This window comes from Pararge aegeria, chromosome 8 (genome assembly GCF_905163445.1).
Source record: "Pararge aegeria chromosome 8, ilParAegt1.1, whole genome shotgun sequence".
Lineage (NCBI taxonomy): Eukaryota > Metazoa > Arthropoda > Insecta > Lepidoptera > Nymphalidae > Pararge > Pararge aegeria.
Genome location: NC_053187.1, coordinates 9060967 through 9076399, shown reverse-complemented (window position 1 = coordinate 9076399; position 15433 = coordinate 9060967). Strand labels below are relative to the sequence as shown.

Below are 15433 nucleotides of genomic sequence, written 5' to 3'. Positions count from 1 at the left end.
AATTGCATTAGTAACAATAAACAGTGATTTTTCCTTATTCATGGCTGACAATGCAAATCTGAGATGACATGGCTAGTGGCTACTCTATGGCTATTTTAATATAGCGTCCTCTCCGTCAGGTTTTTCGCATGCAATTTCATGATCAAGTAAAACATAAATTTTAGTTACATAAAAAATTTTATATAATAAATAGCGCAATACATTCATCCAAGAGTTATCATATTGTCTGTTGTTTCAGCAAATAATTGGTGGTTTCCTTTCGAACTGGCGGGCACTAGATGATGTGGTCCGATGAGGCAGTATTGCAAATTGCAGTTTGAGTCCACTGTAGCACCCGTGAATATTATGCAGTCTTGGAGAACACACCTGAAATTTTAGTGTAAGTTAGTACAACTTATAATTTTGCCTTTTTTAGTCGAGTTTTCCTAAACTTTAAAAAAATAATAAATAATAGCAGCGCCCTGCGGTCCCATGGTCAAATAATAATCATTAGTAGGTAAAGATTTTTTAATTCACTTCAAAATAAGCCCTTAAATGCACAGCTTGGCAGGAGACATTTATCTCTTAGAGGAAAGGATAAAAACTTATTTTCTCCTGCAGCTTTATAACTCACCAGACATTAACACACAAATAGGAGTAATATCCGACAAATAATAAACAGGGGTGAACTTTTTCTATTTCAGTTGCTGTGCTTTGGCAGGTGGACAAGTTAATTTTATGCCTTGTCAGGGAATATAGTAAATAAATGGCTTGGTGGCGAGGCTTTATTGGTAGGGTGGTAAAGGACATGCTTAAGCCTCCCACCAGACCAGAACAATTCAGAAATTATATATTCGCAAATTTCCCTAACCACGGATACAACACAGGATTGCCAATTACCAGACCACAGTGCCAACCTTGCAGGGCACGCAATGTGTCCATCATAAACCACAGCCTTCAGACTGGAACACATCATTTCAACAATACTGCCTGGCGGCAGAAATAAGGGTGGAGATATAGTACTTCATGCTTAAGGCACTTATAGAAGTATATATGTTTTCGTAAAATGGGTTTAGTAAAAATACAAAAGCTGATGAATTTAAGATGTATGAATGATGAAGCATAACAGCATTCTTAATAGAAAAGCCCCATTTTAGTATAAAGTATTATATTTGAAATAAAAAAGCTTGGGTGTGAATTATTGCTCTAACTAGGTTGCTCTTTCAAAGGTTGTCTGGATGTCTGGAGGAGATCGCTTAAAGCGATAAGGCCGCCTTTGTGCATATGTATATTATCATTTTTTTTTTTGTTAACCTGGCTTTATATTTGTATGAGCAATAAGGACTTTTTCGATTACTTTTTCTTCTCTTTTAATATTATTATAAATGACAATTTGATGGTGATAACATAAGAACACCCAACATAGTTTGTTGTGGGCTGCTATTTTGACCAAGGCGCATTTGGAACCCTTGTAGCTTTAGTTTTAAGTTTACAAATATGGTTCATGCCATGATTTTTTTTTAAATGTAATGTTTGCATTATAAGTGCCATATTTAGGCCTACTTTAATAAAGATATTATTGACTCTGGCTATAATATAGGTACTACAATCTTTCTGGTACTTACCCTTCTTTAACAGTAACATTGTTCATTAATATGCAGTTGGTCAATCGCACTTTGTTCTCAACAGTACAGTTTGCACCCACAAATGAGCTCTTTATAGATGTTTTTTCATTAATTACACTTTTCTCACCAACTGTGCATGTTTCATCTATTTGTTTTGTTTTTACATCACTGTTTGGATGAAGCCTATCTACAAGTGTTGTACCAGTTAGTTCCTCCCATTTTGATAATATCTGGAAATAAAATATGAAAAATTAATCAATTAATAAGATAATTTTAACAAATAAAAAATACCCTAACATGGAAACTTTTTAGAATGAAGGATTTAAATTAGTGATATAAACATAATCTAATCTACAATTATTCCAACTCAGCTCCAAGATGTAGCTAGTATGTTTTTCAATTTTAAGACTACAGCAATGGTCTCCTACGACAATGAGATGGTCCAGAATGGATTGGTGGACTCCGCACACTTTTAAGAACATTATATATATCAGGCAGGTCCTCACAGTGTTTTCCTTCATCTTTGAAGCAAGTGGTATTTTAATTTTTTTAAACGCACATAACTTAAAAAAGTTATAGGTGGGTTCTGATCTAGGCTTTCACCATTTCTTATAATAGACATTTATATAAATTACAATGTTTGAATTTTACCTTATTATTTGATAAATATAGAGTTGATAAAGTATTTACTCTTATACCAAATGTGTTTTTATTTGGTATGTGAGCATAGCACCTTAAAATGTCATTAAAATACACTCCTTTGCTGCCTAATTTATGGTCATTATAACTAGACATATCTCTTATTTTACTCTCATATCCTTGATCAACAGCAAAGTCAAAAATATCTTTAGAAAGATCCACATTTAGTACTGAGGTTCCTTTCTTCTCGGATGGATTTTTTGGTTTAGATAATTGTTTCTTAACAATGTGCGGTATTAATTCTCCTTTTATTGATGTATACTTATCACACTCTACTAAGTAGCTTATAACCCAGTTTTTCATAACATAGACATGAGCATCCAATAACCTGCTGTACATCGTTATAGTTCTAAATTTTTTCATTAGCATGCGGGGTACTGTTATGTTTTCTTCAAAGTCGCTAGCGCTAGCTAGAAAAACCAGTCTTTCTGTTTCCTTATCAATACAAACAAGATCTCTGTCTGGTTTTGCCTTGCTTTTGAGACCAGGGAGCTCAATCCATTCTTCTGGTCCATTATTAAAGAATAGTGTGGTAAGAGCGGCATCATGTTTTCGGTAAAGGTTTAGAACTTCATTTAAGTTAACATTAGTAATGAGATCTCCAGATACAACTATAAGATCAGTAGTAACTCGACTGCTTAAGTGTTTAAGGGAGTTTGCAGTGCCCCAGTCTTCATCAGATGGGATAACTATTAATTCATATTTAATCTTTAAAGGGCATTTTTCTAATGCATTGAGTATATTGGATTTATCTTCATCAAGAACAACTACCATAGTCTCTGTAAGAAGTAAAAAAAATATTAATTAGTTCCAGGGTTTCCAAAAAAATTATTTTGACCAATACAATAAGAAAATAAAATAGTAAGTAATATAGGCTGAATAAAGTGGTATCCTATACATCAACTGAATGAACAATGTCAGTAACTGGATGAGTTACTGAATCAAGTAGATCTGATTCATGCCATTCAAAGACCATACAGTCTACTGACTATTGGGTTAAACACCATGTCCTAGAGAGCACAGATTAATGATTGTGAAAACCCTCCAACCCAAAGTGAGGGACATAATCTTTGTGGCCCATGAGAACCTGCACCCAACCATGGGTCATTGGCTATGGATGTAAAACATGTCTACTTTATTACGATATTTTAGCTTACCTTGAAATCCATATTTTTCAAGTAAGTTCAATGAATACCACAGAACCGGGTAGGGTCCAACAGGAAGCAAGCATTTTGAAACTGTCCCACCAACATCAGGCAGGCGCGAACCCCTTCCCGCTGCCAATACTACCGCTTGAAACTCCAGTATTTTATGCATTTGTAACTGAGAACATTTACTCTACACAAAAAACAAGGTTAGGATGATGAAACTCGACGTGTAACAAATTCAACAATACTTGTGAATACTTCACTTTTATGAGCGCTTTCTGTTAAACTTCTTTAATAAATGTTAAAATTATAATTCATAGTTTATTTAATTTCTTAATTCCTATGCACAATATTTTTTTATTATAAAAATTAAAATCTCATACAATTCGTTCAACGTTTTTCTCACCCCTATGAAACGTCATTTGTCAGATCACACATGACAAATGTCATTTGTCAAAGGCGCGAGTTTTAGGAGGAAATTTTTTTTAGTTTTGAAAGGGGTAAAATATATTTAATTTAAAGGGGTAGATTTAGGATACCGTAAGGAAGGCAAAGATTTAGGATTAATAACTAAGGTTAACTTCGCCGCCGTAGCTGTCAGTTATCATTTGTTTCTTATTTCCTTTCCATAATAAAGAGCAAAGGTTTATGATCGTACAGCCTTATTTTCAGTGTTAAATATTCATATATTTTTTTATTGTAAGGCATAAAGCCATGTGTAGTCGCTTAGTTATCTACTGCTGTGCTGCTTAGTGTGCCGCTTATCTCAGATCACTATATACCAGTCAGAGCTGCTAATGCTGTCCGGCGGCCACAGATTACATAGTGTCTTCGGCTGTACGAATATTCTGAGGATTATACTAACGCCGTTAGTATAATCTATAAAGAGTTATTTTTTCGCTACTATTGATTTACAATATTTAATAATTATGCTTCTCCTTCTGTTACTGCAAAACAGCAGAAAAAACTGAATCTGAATTTGATCAGTGTAAAAGGCTACGAGCAAGCTTTATGCTATAAACCGCGGGCTGCATCCCGGTGTTCTCTTCAGTTTGAATTGAACTGAGTACCTAATTGACCTAGCTATATTATGCAATATAAAAATAAATCAAAAGTGTAATTGGTTGATATACTTTATGGGACTAATAAGATAACAATAACAACAAAAAATATAATAATTCAAAACTAATTTTGTTTTTATAAACAATATTATTCGGATACTTATTTCATAAATTATTGAGTTAGTAGTCTTCTTCAATAGGAAGCGGTGGCGTCATGGATACGCTGTCTTCAACTTGGCCTCCTGTTGAAGTCATTACCGGCAACACGTAATACCGGGCCCTTTCAGAATCGAATTCATGGCAAGAATCTAGGACGTAAGATTATGCAAAGTAAAGTGATTATGTAGGTACCTATTCTGAGCATTGCTTCTGCCTAAGAAGGGCAATCAATCGAATTAAGAGAGGGCTTTAGTGTTAGGCAAAGAGGCAATACTTGGATGCAGTGGCGTGCACTAGGCTTATTACCAGGGTACGCATACAGTAGAAGGATTGCCAAAAACACCAAAAACCCTCCTACTATAGGTACGAGTTATATATAAATTTTAGGGTAGGCCGTGCTTTTGTGAATGTACGAAGTGCACGCCATTGCTTTTGGCGTTCAAGTAAGCGTTTTGCGTGCGACCAATCGCAAGACACGTCCGCTTTTTTGAGCGATCGCATGTAGGATCATCTTGAACACCGTTAAAAATCAGATGCACGCGGCGGTGTGGACTTCGCTTTACGGACGCTTGGAGATGTACTTCTCTTAGCACGACCAGAAATAAATGCTTAGGTTCTAAACCGTGACCATAATACGAATTTTTCAGTTTGAGGGTAGTCGATGTATCTCGACATGTCACAAAGATTTAAACCATACGGAGACCATTTCTACTGTTGTCAATTGCATGGCATTTTAACGCTTATTCTACTGCTTTGTAATATATTGTGTCATTATGGCTTCACGTTTATATCATCCACCCACCCGTAGTAGATTCAACCAACACTTTGATTAGGTACATATTTTATTATTACCTTTATCTATGGCAGAATAAGGATGCGGCACAGCCTTGTGTGTGTTACATTGCCGACACTGTTTCTTTTCTTTTTCTTGTTCATCAATCATATACACCTGCATTAGATACGTAGCAAAAGTTAACCACGTATGTTACATAATATATTTAAATTTTTAGTTAAAAATGTCGAAAATATCTATTCTAAATATCTAGACTAGGTACGTGTAATTTTATTAAAATTAAATATTTCAGTAATGACTAAATTACTAAATCAATCGCCTCATACAAAACGGGTATTTTGTGAGAGTGTTGTTAATGCAACTTAGTCGCAATTGAACATTTAATATAAAAAAATCATGATGCCGATAAGCGGTGTGGATTTAATATGTTTTCCATACCCCTAATAGCCCGATTCCATCTTTGAATGCATCATCTCTATAAACGAGTTGTACTTTCTGACAGGATTTAAGCTATCATACGTGAAGGACGATTAGGCAGTAAGAGAATGATTTAAGCTGCGAAATTATGATTCTATACAGGCCTACATAGTAATTTATTAGTAATATAAGTTTACTTTTCCATCTGAACCAACTCCAGTAGTCTCGCCGCGCAATGTGCTTACAATAATTTCGGCAGGAGCACGGCTTAATTTGCCACGTATAGCTGTATGTGAACCACCACAGTATCTTCGGAAAAAATGGGATCTAAAACGTATTTTAATAAAATATATTTATACAAATTCAAGGACAAGAATCTTTATAGAATGGCTGACACGAAAAAGGAAAAGATAAAACGGTGTGAACAACCAAACGCTGGTGTTTACTCGGGTAAGTGGACTATATGGAGAGAGCTGTGGGAGGTCTACGTTAGAGTGTTAACTTCTGGCGCAAATAACAATAAATAAAAATAAATAGTAATCGAGCAATAAAAAATATGTGAAAATGCCGTATAGGTGTCTAATAATTTATTAATCTTTTATTATTTTATTTGTAAAGGAAAGTTTGGGCTTAAAGTAATGTAGGTACAATGAGTCTGAAGCAGTGATAGCCTAGTGGTCTTGACTTCGGTTTCACGTTCGGGGAGCCGAGTTCGAATCCCAGCACGCACATTTTAAGCAATTAAGCAATTAAAATATCACTTGCTTTAACTTTTTGAGAAGGAAAAATATTATATATAGGTCATTTATCGTATGAAATACAATACAAAAACTCGTTGTTTTTTATCAATAGTAAACTTATCAACCTAGGGTCTTTAGCATGTGGTATTGGCTGTCCAGGATAACATAATCCATGATCTCCATCTTCCTTTGGCTTTGTTGTATCTTCAGCGCCTATAGTAATAGGGCGAGATGTTTTAGTGAAAGCAGGTAACGCCGGTAGAGTGGCTTCTTCTAAATTCATATGTGCGGGGGTTGAACAAGAAAGACATGCAGCGTCACGAAACAGTCGTCTAGAGATAGTCGCTGCATGCGGTTCTCCGATTATTTCTTCCATTGCATGGATTTTATTCTGGAGTTTTTCGAGATTATCATTTATATTATCACGCAATGCCGCTAGTTGTACCCAATCGGCCTTTTCGTTTAATTCCCTTAGTAGGTCATCTATGATTTTCTGAAAGTTTACGAGAATTGCATTAGTTTAAACATTTGTGAAAAATTAGGAACTCCTGCGCATACTCTGATAAGTAAAGTACCATACAAACTTTTATACTATCCGCCGCGTCGTATTTCCCGCTCGTTGCTCAAATCAAAATGTTGTAGCGTGATTTTAAAAAGCCCAGTGCTGAAAATGGCTTATAGCCATCGGTGGGCTTTAATAATAATTAATTTTTCAAGTTAGTAGTAAGACTTTCCAGGCAAAGGGGTATAAAACCAAATACCCTCTCTCGTGATGGTAATGAGAATTTCTCGACGTCCACTAATCAATGCGATCAGTACCTAATTTCTAGAAGAGCGAGGCAGTTATTTGAAATATTTAAAAAAGTTTTTTTAATAATTCACAGCTAATGTTTTTATTATATAACTGCAGTTGTGTAAAAATGGAGTTTAAAACGGCATTTTTCACGCGTTGTTTTGCTGAGGATACGAATAATATGTGCACATCGGTTCTTACTTGCCAAATAATCTCTTGATTATTGAACTTATCATATGAAGCTCCAATACGTTTCTCGAAATCTCCGCGCACTGCATCAAATTGCTGATGAGTAACGAGACCATTCAATTGGCCGAGTCCAGCCTTGTCCCGTAAAGCATCTGCTACTTCATCGCGATCTGATTTTACTTCACGCAATAATTCAATCTCTTTCCACAAAGACTATGAATGAAAGTAATAAATTAAGCTTAAGTATGATGAGTCAAATAACGCACAATAATCAGTCAAAAAGTGGCCGGGAATATGATAAAAGTGTTAAAATAAATTAATATAAGATAACAGTACTCTTTGGTGGTCGATAGCCATGCTAATATATTTATATTTGCTAATATATATTTTGCCATAATATTATCATTAAATCAGAATCTACTGAGAGGCAATAGCCAGAAAATAACTTCTTCAGTTTGGTAAAAAGAAGACCAACCCTAACTGTAAGTAGGCGGCAGCAGCAGCAGGCACTTGGTCTGTCTATCTCATAAAACAGAAGTATCTAACGGGCGCCTGCTAGTAATATTATAAGATATGTCAGTTCATATTATTTCTTAAATTTATTACTTGAACGTCTAACGACAGCACTCCTTGGCTTTCCTGTAAGTCTTTTTGTCTCATATTGGCGATGTCAAATTGTATTTGTAGATTAGTAAAGTTGGCGTTGAGCTCCTCAACTCCTGTAATTATAACAAGCTTATTAAAAACTTAGGTACAAACTTTTGATTAATTACTTTTTTATTTTATTTGGTTACAATTACAAGTTAGCCCTTGATTGTAATCGCATCTGCTGGCAATGATGCAGTCTAAGATGGTAACGGGCTACACTCTTAGGGATATGGCAGTTATATAAAACCTAAAATCCCTATCTCTTTCCATTGTCCATGAAGCCAGGGATTGCCCATGTCATTTCATCTCATAATATTCTATCGAAAAGTAACCAAACTAAATTCGAAAAATGTTATCAAGGACGGTTCTTCGTCTCTTGCAAATATTGCAGATTAAGGAATAAAGAAAGCAATACAAGATTAATAAGATTAGGTACACAAACGTTTGCTTTTTTTAAAAATATACCTGGGGTTTCTGTTGGAGGATTTGCTAATGCTTCAGCCATGGCTTCCAAGCCCCCTTCCAAGTCATGCTGCATTTGAGTTAACTGTTCTTGATAATTTGACATCTAAACAATAAATACGCAATGGGCTCATCAATGTTTTTCTGAAATATCTTTCCTTCATCTCCTATAGCAAAAGCTATAAAATACAGGTGAAAGGTCTGTGCCTATATTTTTCTATATCAAGTATAGAAGTAAAATGGGCCTAATCTACTAGTTCTTGAGTCGCGAATCCTGTACTCCTTATTTAACGTTATTTCAAAATCCGATTGACAAATTGGAACTTTGACGCGATGCAAATAAAATTCATTTTACTCCGATTTTAAATTCCATACTCGATTTCGACCAAGCAAATGTGGCGCTAAGGCTACTGATCGCAACCATACTATGTTACTGCAATGCATAACGCTTATTTTTTAGTATGCGAGACATAAGTGACAAATTTCATACCAGGTAAAGATGCGACTGGCATGCCTCTAAAGGTTAGTGGAATATACACATTGAGAATAAGTAAATTATACCCTCACCTGCGAGGATAGGTTTGCATCTAGTCTATTAATTTTTCCAGTATATTCAGACACGAACATCTCTAAGTTTTCCATTCGCGTATCTACATCTATTGCTGTGTCCAATTTTGCCTCTATTGCCCAAAATATAAGAATTTATTAATGTTATGTACCAATATATATTTTATATTCCAGGCTATTATATTTTTTAAGGAGAAACTAATCTGAATCGAAAAAATCAATAACCATAGTATAATATATCATTATCCTAACAAACCAAAAACAAATCTAACAATTTAATCGTACTAACTAGATAAAATCAAGGAATAATGCGGCAAGGTTTGGATATTTTATGTGTTTTTATTTTGAGTTTACTGTTTATACTAGACTATTAACCAATTATTATTTCATAAAGGGAAAGTTACCTAGTTTATAAATATTTTTATATCAACTGATCTTAAGTTACCTAGTTTACAAGCAGTCTTAAGAGCATCGTCAGCCTTACTAATAGCTTTATTAGTTAAATTTCCCACAGTTTTAATTAAGTCGTCGTATAGTTCTTGCGTTGCATCACTAAAATTTGGAATTATTTAAACCATTTAAGTATAAATCTTAGCACAACGTTGATCTATACTAAGGTGACAAGGTACTAAGGTGAAAGACACTACTGACTATATATATTTTAAGTAGCTAGTTATTGGCATGTGTTTTGAAAAATGTATTTATTCTATATTTAATTTTAAATTAATTGATTATTTAGTATCAAGTGACTTGAGAAGCGGGATTTATGTTAAGTTTGTCTGTCAATAAAACGTTTGACCGAACAATTAGTGAAGATCTACATCATTGTTTGTGAAAATCTGTAAAGATTATTTATTTAAATATAAATTGTAAATGTAATTTATCTCACTCTAATTCAGCCATGTTAATGTTATTTGTTTTTGGCAACCCTTTCAACAATTCCATTACAGGATCTTCCGTTTCAATGAGTGGTGGTTTTGAAAGCTCATACATGTCTTCAGTTTCCCTGCCAGATTTCCCTGAAATATATGACGGATCGCGAGGCGCATCATAAATCACTTTTGTTTCAGGAGTATCACCACCTCTTTTTATTTGTTGGACTGGAAATGTATTTATTTTCCCTTCTGGCTGTTGTTTTATTTTTATATCCGTTTTGATAGCTAAATTAGTGATCATAGAATCCATTAGTTTCAAAGCTTTTTCTAAGTTTTCAATCCGAGCTGAGATTTGCAATGCAGCCATTGCATCAGTCATAGAAGAACTTCGCTGAACGTCTTGCATTAATTGCATATTTTCTTGAGCTTCACCAACTAATCCAAATTTTGTCTGCATTTCCTTTACTATATGTGCTAGCTCATCAAAATCTTTTTGTGTAACAATATTTAACTCTGTCATCTTGCCATCACGTAAACGCCCTTAAATTAATAAGGAAAAGATAATTGTTAATCTGTAATAAATTTCAGGGTATAATTTTTAACGTATCGAACTGACCTATCTTTTTTTCAGCTTCTTCAACCGGCACCCGTTCGACTGTAATAAATTTATATGAATAACATTAGAAACTTTTCTTTATTAATAAACTACAGTTTTAAAAATATGAGAGCCTCACCGACTAGTAGCTTTTCATATTGTACTTCTGAAATTCATAATCAAGGATTAATCCATTTCTATGAAGTGAATTGTATATATTATTATTTAAATTTTTTGCATTTATTGATTTATATACGAACATAAATTAGTATTTAGTAAAATCTTTAAAAACTACCCATCGAATCTAAAGACGCCATGGGTGTAGGCGTTTTCTCCGCTACTTCACGCGAATCAGCTCTCTGTGGAAAAAATAATGGCGGTAATTAAGTTTCACCTAAATCTTTAAGCTGCATATTATAAATGCGTAAGAAATTAGAAACAATATGCCAGTTTTATTGCTAAAATAATGTTATGCATATTAAGTCAAATATATTTTCTATGTTATACATATACGTTGACAATCTCGTAATGCAGTATCAACAAGTCAAATTTAAAAAACTTGAATTGAATCGTATTTTAAATGTTGTGTTATTTTAACAATTACATTTGCTACACAATGTTTTTTTATTATTATTATTCAGTTACTTACCTATAAAAGTAAACCTAGAGTAAAAAAAATATAAATAACATAAGTAAAACATTGGCACTGCATTTAAGCTGGAAAAAAAAGACAAAAAGGAGAAAAAAAAGGCGAAATTCAGCATATCTTGGTTACTATTTGCACCTGATTAACGACTCGTAACTCCTGTTCTCGCTGCTGCTCAAGAAGCTCCAAAAGATGATGAAAATCCTAAGAGAAAATCTAAATGAAAGCTCGATTATAGCAACATTACTGTTCATACATCACAATGAAAATGTATCTATTTATAAGTTATTATAATAAAGGAAATGTAATTACTGTCTTCTTAGTTTTTCCACTTTTAGCTTTATCTGATGATTCTTTAGCCGATAAAAATATTCCTGTTGAAATTTTAGTCTTATCTGATAGTGATTTGCTTTTTTCGAAAGATGACAATGTGCTATGCTTTGTGAAGGATGATAATTCCGAAGTTGCAGGTTTATCTCCAGTTGATTTAGAAGATGTATTATCAGGCATCGATTTTTCTGTCTTTGTTGTATCTATGGCGGTTTTAATGGTAGTTTTATCCGATATAGATGGTTCTGTTGATTTTAAAAGTGTAGTTGTGTCTGCACTTGTTTTAAAAGTTGTTTTAGCAGTAATCGATTTATAGGATTTAGAAGTGGTCGTTTTATCTGTAGTGGTTTTGGATGACATTTTATCCGTCGTTAATTTCTCTAATGTAGATTTTGATGCTGTCGTTTTATCTGTAGTTGATAAAGAGGATGATTTATCCGTTGTTGTTTTCTCTGATGTTGATTTTGAAGTTGAGACTTCATCGGTAGTTGATACAATGGACGTTTTATCTGCCTTTGTTTTTTTTCCTTTTGATTTTGAAGACGCAACTCCACTTTCACCAGTATACTTTTTCGTTTTTTTGTAAACATTTGCTTTTAATTTCACTTCCGTAATGGAAAGGCTAGATGTCCTTGGAACGAGACTTGCGCCAAATTCAATTGCAACTCGACGCTCTAATAATCGCTGTTGCCTAGCCAGGAGGTAAAGTATTGTTTGCATAAGCTTAAAGTTGACTATATTTACCTGGAAAGTATATTGAAACGGTTTGATTATAATCATGGCTGGCATGGCATTAATTAGTATCTAGGGTTATACCCTATATACTAATTAAATAGGTAATATAATTTATATATAGGTCGCAAGGAAAGGAGAACGTCATTGATTTCACAGTGGGATACTAAAAAAGATATCAGAAAATCACAGAAAGAACCATTATAACAAATGATTAACTCCTCTTCCACTACAAGTTAGTCGTTACCTGAGTAACGACTAACTTGTCTGGCACCAGGAAGGTTTAGGTGGTAGTTCCATAAGACACAAAAAAAATACAATAAAACTAAGAGGTTGATAATATTTTAAGTAAAGATAATAAAGATGATGATTATTGAACTAAAATAGTCGAGCTAAAGTTTTATTATAAGTATAAACAGTTTTTTGATGTCGAAATGAGTCTGGGGCAGTGAATTTTTCGTTCGTCACTTCTGAAGAACTTTTCGCGTTTCATAGTGACTCACAGACTACATATAAGACTTACATCTGGTTCCCCGAAACAATTATCTATCATTTCTCTGACACTCATTATACTGGAATCCGACATTGTGAGATAAAATCAATTAAACAGTTATTTTAGCTTGTGTTACGTCTTATTGTTTTAATCTCGAAGGCTTCAAAAGTGACAATCCACCTTGACGTGCTTTTGCAAAATATTACACTTTGATTGTGATTGTTGGCCCTTATTTTTATGATAAAATATGTCAGAAGTGTGATTTATTTTTTTCTTAAATAAATTATAAATTACGAACGAGTTTAAAATTGCATAATCTTCTTTTTCTTTTGCTTTTTTTGGCTTTAAGGTGTGCAAATCGGCATGTTGTATTTCGCTTATGTGACGAATACTTGCAAGATCCACAAAGGTGATTGTCAAAAAATAAACAAAATATAAATATAATAACGCTCAACCTTTAATCAAACTTATTGATCGAATCGGTAGCCTATTTTTAATCTGTTACTTGGAATTGTTTTATAATTTATATTACTTCAAATCCTTCTAACAAAATATAACAAAATCACTGACTTGTAGGTAGTACAGTCGGTAGTATCAGTGATTTATAAGTCTAGGAATAAAAAATAAAATAATCTAAATTAAAAACTTATTGTTTATTTTAAAATATATAATATGTACAACATTCGTTTCATTTTATTATAAATACAATATACATCATGCACGGAATAATTTAAAGTGTGCATTCCTATCATTTTCATCGAGAGGTAGGATCACACCTTGCGTTTCCACGCTGTCCTGTGGATGAGGTGGTAACCAAGGAAAGAAAATTACGGTGTTCTGATCTAACATTTATATCAAATAAAAAGAAATAAGTAACTATTCAGACGTAATCGGTTCCATAAAATTATTTAATTTAACTACCTATTTAAATATGTTACTACTTATCTATGTATTAAGTGAGCTAATTATTAGGCACGAATCCGACAGTCAGTGGAGCGCGAAGTAATGCAGGCGGGCGCCTCGATAGGAGTCGGTGAGGTGACCGCCACCGTAGCCTCAGTACCCACACTTTGACTAGAGATTGTATTTGCTACAGAAGACGTAATTTTAGTATGTTCCTTAGGAAAGTTTGATAACTTATCTTCGTGTATTTTTTTCCCCAATACATTATTCATTGACTTTCTTTCTTGATTCTTATATTTTATCTGATCTTGTGTCACTAAAACTGCAAGTGGAGGAACAGGTGGTATATAGGCATGAGGCTCGTAGTTATCATCAACATAATCCTGTGGATTCCATGCTGCGGTAGTTGTAGTCGTCGATGTAGTTGATGATATTTTTGTAGTAGTTGCTCGTGAAGTTATAGGAGAAAATGTAGAGGACGGAACCTTTTCAGACAATATTTTAACTGAGATTGGTAAATTTACAGGAACAGCAACAACTTTTCTATATTTGCTTGATCTAGTCTTACGTCGCGATTGTAGTTTTGGCACATCGAGAAAAAACGGATCAAATATAAGATCTGATTCTTTGTAGTCGTCATAATTAATCGCTACAATTGGTTTCACAGCACTGACTACATTTCCAACCGTGTAATTTAGCTTTTTCCCATTGCTATCGCTAACTGATGCACTAGCCGTGACTATAACACGTGGTGGACTTTTAGGTTTAGACGGTTTTCTTGCTTTCACAGTAGGCGGTGCTACCGATCTAGCTGATAAGGATGACTCGTCCTCTGGGATCACATCGTCGCTACGTTTACGATCATAATAGAATGGGTTAAATGGTAATGGTTGTTGTACAGGCAAGTGCGAATGGTGAGATTGAGGTCGATTTTTTACTGGAGTCTCAATTTTTTCAGAAGGCTGAGCATTAGGACCTGGTCGTAGAATTTGATCACGTGGATCAATTGTAGTTGGCCGGAATGGCGTCGGTTGAGGGCGTTGAACAAAAGGCACTGGACGATTCACGACAGGTCGTGGTGCAGTCCTAGATGACTCATATTGAAAGTGGTCATATTGGTGAGGTGGAGCATGGGTAATATAAACACCATCAGCTGGACGAAAACTCTGGCGTTGAAAAGAGATGGCTTCAGATCCTGGACCTCGGTGGCGGTAAATAAATTCTTGTGGTGATAAAAGTGAGGGATCTAATGTCGTTGAAGGCGGTGCCGAAGGAGTTAAAGAAGAATGTACTGGTGGTGACAAAGATGAAATTGATGGGGAAGGTGAGGATATCAAATGAGTCGCAGGAGTTGGTCGTGTAGTTTGTGGTGGCAACGTAGTACTCGTATATGGTGTTTTTGTTGTTGTGGATGTAGTCGTGATGGTTTGAACAGTAGTCGTCGTCAGGGGATGGGAATAATCTTCTTCGTAATCGGAGTTTTCATCATCATCTATTGCGTCATCTTCTTCTTCATATTCTGTAAAAAGTGTTAAATGTTACTTTGTTACTAATGTTTGTTGTTTATCTTTTAAATTAA

General features: G+C 34.3%; 3 protein-coding genes across 3 annotated transcripts in view; all 3 read right to left on the bottom strand.

The window, feature by feature from the left end:
• Positions 1-158: 158 nt before the first annotated feature.
• Positions 159-3851, bottom strand: LOC120625912 (translation initiation factor eIF-2B subunit gamma). The gene is made up of 5 exons (XM_039893179.1): positions 3715-3851; positions 3461-3641; positions 2256-3082; positions 1605-1834; positions 159-366 (listed from the first exon to the last, which is right to left on the bottom strand). Exons 2-5 carry the CDS (start codon positions 3618-3620, stop codon positions 204-206), a joined length of 1380 nt encoding a protein of 459 aa, XP_039749113.1. The 5' UTR covers positions 3621-3641; positions 3715-3851; the 3' UTR covers positions 159-203.
• An 836-nt stretch (positions 3852-4687) lies between these two features.
• On the bottom strand, positions 4688-13044 carry LOC120625798. Its single transcript, XM_039893010.1, has 16 exons — positions 12982-13044; positions 11709-12470; positions 11535-11600; positions 11046-11109; positions 10890-10916; positions 10772-10810; positions 10170-10695; positions 9726-9832; positions 9281-9393; positions 8717-8819; positions 8210-8322; positions 7616-7816; positions 6747-7114; positions 6079-6208; positions 5524-5620; positions 4688-4820 (listed from the first exon to the last, which is right to left on the bottom strand). The coding sequence occupies exons 1-16, from the start codon at positions 13042-13044 to the stop codon at positions 4693-4695; spliced, it is 2907 nt and encodes a 968-aa protein (XP_039748944.1). The 3' UTR covers positions 4688-4692.
• Positions 13045-13617: 573 nt separating this feature from the next.
• The window catches only part of LOC120625866 (mucin-2-like), an 89735-nt gene continuing 87919 nt past the window's right edge, over positions 13618-15433 (bottom strand). The window contains exon 7 of the mRNA XM_039893116.1: positions 13618-15373. Within this exon, the coding sequence (XP_039749050.1) occupies positions 13920-15373 (1454 nt within the window). The 3' untranslated portion in view covers positions 13618-13919. The remainder of the gene's footprint in view (positions 15374-15433) is intronic.

What these genes read in the sequence shown, in the direction of transcription:
- LOC120625912 (XM_039893179.1), bottom strand. Translation starts at nt 3,620, where the DNA reads ATGCATAAAATACTGGAGTTTCAAGCGGTAGTATTGGCAGCGGGAAGG. An exon ending in TGAAAAATATGGATTTCAAG is followed by an intron (nt 3,083 to 3,460) that starts GTAAGCTAAAAT and finishes TACTTCTTACAG; the next exon opens with AGACTATGGTAGTTGTTCTT. An exon ending in AATGTTACTGTTAAAGAAGG is followed by an intron (nt 367 to 1,604) that starts GTAAGTACCAGA and finishes CTAAAATTTCAG; the next exon opens with GTGTGTTCTCCAAGACTGCA.
- LOC120625798 (XM_039893010.1), bottom strand. Translation starts at nt 13,044, where the DNA reads ATGTCGGATTCCAGTATAATGAGTGTCAGAGAAATGATAGATAATTGT. An exon ending in TGCTGTCGTTAGACGTTCAA is followed by an intron (nt 7,817 to 8,209) that starts GTAATAAATTTA and finishes TTTCATTCATAG; the next exon opens with TCTTTGTGGAAAGAGATTGA. An exon ending in CCACATGCTAAAGACCCTAG is followed by an intron (nt 6,209 to 6,746) that starts GTTGATAAGTTT and finishes AATACGTTTTAG; the next exon opens with ATCCCATTTTTTCCGAAGAT.